A 10,063-nucleotide genomic window follows, 5' to 3' on the forward strand; every position below is an offset into this window, starting at 1 on the left:
TGTGTATGAATTGGTTAATGAATAATAAATGCATATAAGTCGAAGTTTATTTGTTCCTTTTATCATAAGAGGGTAAAAGCAATATCAGGGCCCCTCGATGATTTGGTTTGACTTATGTGCCGGGCCCGGTCAGGACTGAATTGACGTGTTCAATTAAGTTCTATGTCAAACGAATCAGAGATCGAGAAACAAACTATTGGACAATAAGTATGACTATGTTCCATGTAATTGTTCGCACGATATCCAGAACAGAGGACTATACGATCCCTTATCTAAAGGACAGGTTATTGATAAGATCAGAGTTTGACAGCGTCTTTGAGAGCTACGATTGCTAATCGGATTGTGCTCACATTTGTAGTTACTAGACTTATCCAAGTGGGAGACTGTTGGATTAGTGTCTAAGCCCGTAACTATATTTAGTAAGTACTTGACCCGATTGTGCATGGTCCTTTTGGGTTGCCTTCACCACAGCAACTTGACAGGGTAATTTATGGAGAGAGAGAGAGAGAAGACGTTATGATTTATTAATATATTATACGAATAATATATTAAAGGAGAAATCATATTATTTAATTAATATTAGTCATAAATTAATTAGGAATTAATTTGGTGACTAAAAGAGATTAATTGAATAAAAGGGACGAAGCTGTTAAATGTTTGATAGTTGTATTATTGGGCTGGGAAACCTAATGGACTAAGGGGTGAACGAAATTATGATGGGAGACCATCATATTTTCGTCCATGGCGTTATTCCAAAAGGTTCCGTGGGCTGCTTAATGTTTAAGCTATCCATTAGGGTTTTGACTGAAACCCTAGTTGCTCACAGTATAAATAGGACCCCTGGGTTACAGAAAATCGGCTGCTGCTTCTCCTAGAACCCTAGAGCCGATTTAAGTGCCTCCTCCCTCTCTCATATTCTACCCTCTTTCTAGTTGGTGTTTGTAAGCCATTAGAGGAGTTACACTTGTGACTCTAAGCTCAAGGAAGAAAAAGATCAAGAGATATTCAAAAGGTAATCATCTAGATCTCATTAGTTACATTAATTTTCTAATATATATGCTAGATCTAGGGTTCCAAATCTTGTATGAATTGCATGTTCAATAGTGAAACCTAGGTCCAAGTGTTTAGGGTTTGCATGTACACATAAGAATGTTCTTATGGGTCAAACCCATCATAAAGTTCTAACCTTGATTCATATTTCTTGATGCATTGTTTGAAAATGAGAGGAATTTACCATGGATTTCATTAAGAATTTGCCTCGGGCTGCGTGCGGAGTGAACTTGATTTGTGTCATCGTGAATCTATTGACCAAGAGTGCGCATTTTATTTCGATTCAGGAGAGTATCTCCACAAAGAAGTTGGCTAAGATATACATCAGGGAAATTGTGGCACATCATGGGGTGTCAGTTTCTATGGTTTCAAACAGGGACGTCCGATTTACTTCCATATTTTGGAAGAGGTTCCATGACGAGTTGAGTACTTGTCATCATTTCAATACGAATTTCCACCCACAGAATGACAGTTAGAGCAAGTGGACTATTCAGACCTTGGAGGATATGCTTCAGGTGTGTGTTTTGGATTTTTTTTGTGGGAGTTGGGATATGTATCTCCCTTTGGTGGAGTTTCCGTATAACATCAATTATCACACCAACATTGATCGACCTCCTTTTGAGATGCTTTATGGGAGGAAATGCAGGACCCTGATATGTTGAGGTGAGGTTAGTCAATGAGCCATGGATGTTAGACCTTAGCTCCATGGAGGTCCCTTGTTTATAAAAATGCAAACTTTATGAAAGATATTGGTCCATGCAAGTGTTAATAGCATTATTAAGCTTCTTTTTAGTCTTGGGTCCCATTAAGCTATGCATGGGTGTAAAGTTGCCAACTTTACGTATTAAGTCACCCTTTAGGATCAGATCTGAAAGTTTGGCTAGAGGTCTCAATTGATTAAGTGCTTAATGGAGTGGATTGGTGACCTGTGGAGTACACTGGGCGTACTGGCCCCGGAAGGAGTATGCTAAGCATACGAGATGAGTACGCGGATTGACTTTCAGTTTGACTTCCTCGGGTTTGGGCCATATTTTGGGCTTTTTTGGATTTGGGCCTTGTTGGGCCATTAGACTTTTACTTTGGGCCATGGATAGACTATGGGCTTTCTTGGGATTAGGTCCATAATGATTTTTGGGTCCAATTTGGAAGTTGGGCTTTATTAGGCCTTGTGATGCCTTTTAAGGAATTTGGGCCTTTTGAGTAGTTGGGGTGGGCCTTGGTTTTGGGCCAAGTAAGGAAAAATGTAAAATGGTCTTTTACCATGAAAATTGGTCAAGTAGCTTAGATTCTTGAATATGGGTCGAGATTGAATTTTTAATTGGATATTATCTGATGATGTTAGCACGAAGATTTTTCGTACCAGCAAGTCAAGATTTATTTGAGAGATTCAACAACTAGATGTGAGTTTCCTCACTATATCTTTAAGCGGGTTGAAGGCATCAATGTCGGCCGATGGTTTGTTATGTTTAGGATGCTAGTTGTCTGCGTGACTCTTACATGTGATATGTGTTTACATCTTTACCGGACGGGGCCCGATAACTATCCTGTATGTTATTTATCTTTGTGATTATTGCATGTGTTTATATGGTTATATGTTTTTTTTGTTTATATGTATACCAGGCGGGGCCTGATGATTGAGAAATCTATTTATCGAGCAGGGCCCGATGACCGGTGAGGTTCATTATATGTTTGATATGTATGTTATGTGGTATTTTGGGGAACTCACTAAGCTTTGTGCTCACGATTTTCAATTTATGTTTCAAGTACTTCTGATTCGAAGGGGAAGAGCCTGGGATGATTGTAGTGCACACACCACATCGTTCTGCATTTTTATATTACTCTGATGTACTTGGATGTTATTGATACATTATAATTCACCATGGTTTTTGTGATGTTGTTTGGATAATGGTGTTAATTAATTTAAAAACAAAAAAATTTAGTCTTACTTTTTGGGACGTTACAAATGACTTTAATGCCCTTGGGTATTTATTTTCTATTTTTATTTTTTAAAGTTTATTAATTATTTAATCATTTTAATAATTAAAAAAAATAAGAGGAGCCACCTCCTTCCCCCCACCCCCAATCTCCCCCTCTCTATCTCTCCTTTCCCCACAAAAGAACCCAAAAAGAACCACCATAACTTATAATGTTATAGGTTTTCGTTTCCATAATCAAACCTATGTTCTTCAGTATACATCAAAATGATTGATAACGATAAGAAGATTTTTAAACAAAGTAACCCACAAAGAACACAAGCTTAATTCATGGCTGACAAATGTCGTGAACCTACACTCAACCACCTCTCTTTCATCGTGAATCGATGAAGACATAGAGCATCTGAGATCCATCTCCACTACACAACAGGTATTTATTCCTCTCGATTAACTTTGACAAACACTTTCCCCTCCTAATTGGTATCTCTAATCCACCTACCCTACGTCCAATCATCATGCGAAAACTTACCAAATGTGGCGTTAAAATTCTCAGCATACCTTGCTGCTGTCGGAAGTTTCAAAATTTAGTAGAAATAGAAGTTTCAAAATTTAGTAGAAACAAAACTGGAAATCAACAAGCAAAAAGTAGAAGAACTGAAGAGATAACATACGTGATTTGAGGTTCTTGTTTAAATTTCTTTTCTCCTTGACCGATCGATTGTCCATAAGCATAGAAAGAATTTGGAAGCGGTCAACTTCCAAATGGGTATGGTGTATGGTTTCCTTTCGAAATGGGTCTAGTGTGGAGTCCGATAGCTGAGGAAAGGATGGGAGATGGCAACATAAAATATGGGTTGGGGGGTCGATTCTTGAAGATGAAAGGTTTTGTTGAAGGTGATATCGTCCTAGCCGATCCACTAGCTAACCACCAGATCCGATTTTCCTGGTTAGGGTGATTTTACAGCTTGAAAACCGTTGAGTTCTTGAAATTTGTAATCGAGTTCCTAAAATTGAGTTTGAGTCTCTATTTGTTACAAAGATAAAGGGGGTTTAAGGTTTGTTTATTCATCAGGTTTTTTTGTTCATCTTCATATTAAGATAGAACACCCATAAACCTAGAAAATTTTGATTACATTCAACATGTTTATGTTCAGATCTTTATTATCATCGATGTTCTAAAGCTCAAAATTATGCTCTTCATAAGCTTAAACATCGGTGGGAGAGTAGAGAAAGATTAGTTTTTTTGTATGTGTTAAAAACATGAGATTGAATTTTTGTTTTTGGAAGATAAATGAAGAACATACATTCATTTCGTTCATCTCTCTCTCTCTCTCTCACACACACACACACACTCATAGAGAGAGAAGGTGGACCCTCTCATTTTTTTTAATTATTAAAATGAATAAATAATTATTAAACTTTAAAAGAATGAATTTAAAAATAGAAAATAAATATCCAAGGGCATTAGTGTCATTTCAGTTTACGGAAGGACCAAATCCGTAATGAAACTAACTCAAAAGGACCATAAAGCCAAAAAGTCAAGGTTTGACTAAACCTCGAAAAAATGAATACTAAATTAACCATTTTTGCAATTTTGTCTATAAGTTAAATGTAAATCGTGTAAAATAATTTAATAATAAATAACGTACAAAACATGTTTGTCAAAATTACGATCCTGATCGTAGAATCGTACGATCTTATGATCCTATGTATGAAAAACGAGCTGGATCGTAAACGAATCGTATTTGAGGTAGAATCGTAAGATCGTAGGCATAGGTGGATCTACTATGTATCCCGAGATACCCCTAAAAAAAAATTTAGTAGAGTAATTTTTTCCGGATTTTTTTTTTATTGTGTATTACACAATTTTTTTTGTCGGGATACCCCTTACTTATAGAGGATACCCCTTTGCATTGATCCTAGATCCGCCACTAATCGTAGGTAGAATCATAAGATCGAAATTCGATCCCATCCTACTTTCCCTTGATTTTTTTTTACTATTTTTATGTCTTTAACCTTTACCAATTTACCGTTTATTATTTTGTGCTGTGATTTATGACTAATATTTTGTAGTTTTATAAATTTGAATGGAAAATTGAATGTTTGAAATATTTTCATATTTTAAAATTATAAATTAAAGTTATGTTTTATTTTATAGAATCTTAAAATCTCGATCTCAATTTTACAAACTAATCTTGCAAACCCAAAACAATATATAAGAAAAATGAGAAAATTATTTATTGAGAAATACAAAACATTATATAAGAAAAAGTACAAAATTATGTATTAAAAAGTACAAAACATTATGTACAAAATTATGTATTGAGAAGTACAAGACATTATATAAGAAAAAGTACAAAATTAGGCATTGAAAAGTACAAAACATTACAAAACATTATATAAGAAAAACTACAAAACATTAAAATTATGTATTGAGAAGTACAAAACATAAGAAGTATTTTACTTATACATAGTTTATTAGTGTTGCACTGGTTAGGGCGGAGTGATTTGCTAGCAATAAACGGAGTGCGCTGTATGACCTGTATGGAGCCTTCGTCATCGTCGTCGGCGGAGTGGAAGGCAACAGCAAGCCAGGAAGAGCAATGGGCACTTGAACATCATGTTTTTCGTATCTATCAACTCTTCTGTAAGATTCCACCCAAATCCCAAGCAGTGATGTAAGCCCGCATAAACCCTAATACTCTGTACATCCTCTGTCTTGGTTAATTGACTTATTGAAGTATTGGATCCGTGCAAAGGTTAGAGCTTCAACGGGATAATCACATCGACTACCTTATGAAAGGTCTTCGGCAGCTCGGTCCCTCGTTTTCAGTCTTGGATGCCAAGTATCTCTCTCTCTCTCTCTCTCTCTCTCTCTCTCTCACACACACACGCACACACATACAGTTCTTTTGATCGAATTGAATTGGGATATCTCTTTACTAGTGGCAATGATGGTTTAAATGATCAGATATTATTAACCATTAGTGATGCTTTCAGTCTATTGACATACATTAATTTATAGTTATCAGTTTTGATGATCCACTGTGAATGGATCTAATCATATCATTCTTAACCTTTTGGCATGTATCATGTATGATATGATAATAGCAGTAATTCTTTCTTATATCTTCACTTATTCACAGAATTGCTTCTTTTCAGTCGGCCATGGATTTGCTACTGGATCCTTCATTCAATCGCTTTACTGGGAGATTGTGTTGATGAGGATTTGGAGAGTAATGCCATTGATTTTTTGAGCCGGTGCCAGGTGTGACAACTTTAACTGTGTCATTTGCAGAGTCCTGATCATGGCTTCTGTTTGCAAACTAAGTTTTCATGAACATTGCCTTATACATAATTCTTTCTATCAGGAGTGTATAAGTTTATTAATTGCAAAATGTTGTACTGTAATTCTTTCAGGATCAACATGGTGGATATGGTGGAGGACCTGGGCAGGCAAGTTACCTTCTGATCATGATAATTGACTGATTAAAATTGTAGCTTCTTTATTGAAGTTCATATTTTGATTTGAAAGCTGCTCACATTTTCTATTTTTGACAGATGCCACATCTTGCAACAACTTATGCTGCTGTTAATTCACTTATCACCTTAGGTGGTCATAAAGCTTTGTCATCAATTAACAGGTGGTTGTTTTGTGGCATAATATAGCTCAATTTAGTTATAAAACCTATAGGATTCAAGTCTGAATTTTTGTTTTATGACATTCTTTTGGCATTTGATGCAACTGCTTTTTATTTCCAGAGGCAAGATCTACTCATTTTTGCGCAGAATGAAACATACAAGTGGAGGCTTCAGGTGTGGCATAATACTATACTAGTTATCCATAGATTCAACTTCTTTCAAACATAATTTTGTGTATCCAATTAATAATCTGTCTCAATTTTCATTCATTCAGTATGCATGATGGTGGAGAAGTTGATGTTCGTGCTTGTTACACTGCCATTTCTGTAAGCCAACATCTCTCTCTCTCTCTCTGTCTGTCTGTCTATATATATATATACACACACACACACACACACACACACACACACACACACACTTGATACTTGCACTTTCTGTTAGGTTGCAAGTGCTTTAAGTATTTTAGACAGAGAACTTATTCAAGGTGTGGGAGATTACATCTTAAGGTTGGTCTTTTTCAACTCATCTTTTTTGTTAAAGCTATAACTTTTTAAAATCTTTCATTCATCTTTTTCTATTTGTAGGCTTTTAAAACTAACAAGTTTTATACGGACTAATATTTTTCAGCTGCCAGACTTATGAAGGTGGCATTGCTGGTGAACCAGGGTCAGAAGCTCATGGTGGGTATGTTTCACAATCACAACTGCTGGATCTAACAGTTTGCCAATCAATTTTACATTTTTTCCCCTCACAACCCAAAATTATTGATCTATAGGTACACCTTTTGTGGGTTGGCCACAATGATTTTGATCAACGAAGTTAACCGTTTGGACTTACCTAGTTTAACTGTAAGCCAATTCTAATTCTCTCATCTCATCATCTCATGCAACATAAAATAAAAATATTAAATAATTTAAATCACCCATTTTGTGATGTAATACTTAATTACTTATATCATGTTTTGAGCCAGGATTGGTTGGTTTTTAGACAAGGAGTGGAAGGTGGTTTTCAAGGCAGGACAAATAAATTAGTTGATGGTTGCTATTCCTTCTGGCAGGTTTTAAAATATTCATTTTCCTGTTCAAAGCACACGTTTTAAAGGTTATATAAATCAGTTTTCATAATTATAGTAACGTATGACCAGGGAGGAGCTGCTGTGTTGATACAAAGATTACATGCAGCCAGTGGTGGTGAAGCGGAGGATCTTTTCCAGAGCCATGCTTTGCAGCAATATATCCTTTTGTGCTCACAGGTACCTTCAAATTTTCATCTTTACAAATCTCAAATGGTATCAGAGCCATGACACTAGTCGAGTGTGTGTGTGTGTTCTAAGCTAGTCCCAAATCGGTTTGATGGGGGAACAGAACATTCCTTATAAAACTATGAGGGCACCAGATCCCATTAGAACTCTGCAGTTAAGCATTATATTTGTTGATGATGTGTGTAGGTGGAGGGAGGGTTTAGGGATAAACCGGGGAAGAGTAGGGACCACTATCACACATGTTATTGTCTTAGTGGGCTTTCTGCAGCCCAGTTTCGGTGGCCCAAAGATGCTGATTCTGAACCCTTGCCGGGCTTTGTGTTGGGTCCGTATTCTAATCTCCTGGAACCAATTAACCCTCTTTATAACATCGTTTTTGACCGGTACGATGAGGCGCGTGAGTTCTTTACCGAGTCCGATGATGCGTAAATTATGTTATAAGTTATTGATTTGGTTTTTGTCTTTTTTTAAGTGTTAGTATGTTGTAATGTTGTAACATTTGTCTACATATATTGAATATATGGATCTAGATATATAGCTCCTTTATTGTCAAAGGTATATGAGGAAAAATTTGAAGTCAATCTGGAATCTATATAATATAGATGTAAGTCTCATAACCATTACTTATATATTTTTATTAGTTTACGAATTATATTTCTTATTGATTTATATTGTTTTCCGTTCCTGTTGCTTTTGCTCGTTTATTTTCGCGCGCGCGCGTGTATATATATATATATATATATATATATATATATATATATATATATGGAAAAGTTCAATAGAGAACCATAATTATGGGTTCTTCAAGGAACCAATTTTTTTTTTTCAATTTCTAGAGCTTATTCTTTATCGAAAAAAAAATCTAAATTCATATATTAACACTTTGAATGTGAAAAATATTTTTCGGATTCACTGTGTGAATTTTCGAAGATTCACATTGTGAATTTGATGTAAAAAAAAAATTCGAATTCTATTTTTAGTTTTTTTTTTTATAAAAAATAAGTTCTAAAAGTTGAAAAAAAGATTGGTTCTTTGGTTAATTATGGTTCTCTATTGAACCTCATCCTATATATATATATATATATATATATATATATATATATATATATATATATATATACACTAGCTGTTTACCCGCGCCAAGCGACGGGTACGATTAATATCTTTCAAAAATTAGTTTCTAGAGTCGTTTAGTTATTTTGTGGAAATAATAATCAGTCAGAGTCATTCTAGCAAATACAAAATTAGTTAGAATAAAAAATGACGAGTTATGGTTGTTTACAAATGTGTACAACAGATGATTGATTGTACATTATTAATCGTCAAATACTTCTTTATACACAACATTTAATGTATAGACTTCACTGCCTTTGAATTGTTCGTCTCACTTCACTAATACTTTTGTATTGACACATGATATCCATTTGGACAATGCCACATAAAGTCGGTCATGCGAAAAATAGATTCTTGAAGATATATACCTATATTTGGAATTGTTGTCCCGAGCTTTATTCGTGAAACATAATCGAATTGGACATTATTCTCTTTAGCTTGAATCAGAACATGTCATCTTTAAATGAACATAGATAAATCATGGCAAAAATAACATTTTTCTATCATGTTGACCAACAACTATTTCGACATTAATGACATTAAATTGAAAACTTTTACATATCAACCGATTGCTATTGCACAATCCATTTCATTGGTCAAGATGCCATAATAGTATTATCGACATCGAACTTTTAAATACAGGTAATGAGGGGTAAACCACTAACAGTGAATGTGTTCAAGAATTACACATGATAGAAGTTATTTATATCGTCTATTGACTTCATCAAAACTATAGTAAATTATGTATTCTTTATGGAATCGGTCGATCAAATAATCATTAATCTCATCGACATTCTCATTTTTTGTGGATAATATTGCTCATGAAATAATATAATCTGATTCAGATCCGTTAATTTCCAAGGATAGAAAGATTTTATTTTGTTTTAAGCAAATAATTTTCAGACGACTCTTATTTTTATTTGGACGAATATTCGTTTCAACGTTTAAAGTTTGAATAGGTGTTTGGTGAATATTTTTTTACACAATATGGTAGTACTCGGGCAATGCAATGATGACATATATATATATATATATATATATATATATATATATATATATATAT

General features: G+C 34.6%; 1 protein-coding gene across 3 annotated transcripts; it reads left to right on the top strand.

Moving 5' to 3' along the window:
* The first annotated feature begins 5,416 nt into the window (after window positions 1–5,416).
* Window positions 5,417–8,556, top strand: LOC111876435 (protein farnesyltransferase subunit beta). 3 transcript variants are annotated; one of them, XM_023872958.3, is made up of 13 exons: window positions 5,417–5,662; window positions 5,744–5,830; window positions 6,147–6,252; window positions 6,405–6,440; window positions 6,546–6,628; window positions 6,747–6,800; window positions 6,901–6,952; window positions 7,068–7,132; window positions 7,254–7,310; window positions 7,402–7,474; window positions 7,597–7,683; window positions 7,771–7,878; window positions 8,074–8,556. In XM_023872958.3, exons 1-13 carry the CDS (start codon window positions 5,520–5,522, stop codon window positions 8,314–8,316), a joined length of 1,194 nt encoding a protein of 397 aa, XP_023728726.1. In that variant the 5' UTR covers window positions 5,417–5,519; the 3' UTR covers window positions 8,317–8,556. The 3 variants fall into 3 exon arrangements, with proteins under 3 accessions (XP_023728726.1, XP_023728727.1, XP_023728728.1); XM_023872959.3 differs by having other exon boundaries at window positions 5,522–5,662; window positions 5,749–5,830; XM_023872960.3 differs by having other exon boundaries at window positions 5,619–5,662; window positions 6,131–6,252.
* The last annotated feature ends 1,507 nt before the right edge of the window (window positions 8,557–10,063 follow it).

This window comes from Lactuca sativa, chromosome 2 (assembly GCF_002870075.4).
Source record: "Lactuca sativa cultivar Salinas chromosome 2, Lsat_Salinas_v11, whole genome shotgun sequence".
Classification (NCBI taxonomy): Eukaryota; Viridiplantae; Streptophyta; class Magnoliopsida; order Asterales; family Asteraceae; genus Lactuca; species Lactuca sativa.

Coding starts and splice junctions, on each gene's coding strand:
- LOC111876435 (XM_023872958.3), top strand. CDS start 5,520: ATGACCTGTATGGAGCCTTCGTCATCGTCGTCGGCGGAGTGGAAGGCA. Junction 6,441..6,545: donor ATGGTGGAGGACCTGGGCAG/GCAAGTTACCTT, acceptor TATTTTTGACAG/ATGCCACATCTTGCAACAAC. Junction 7,311..7,401: donor GGGTCAGAAGCTCATGGTGG/GTATGTTTCACA, acceptor ATTGATCTATAG/GTACACCTTTTGTGGGTTGG.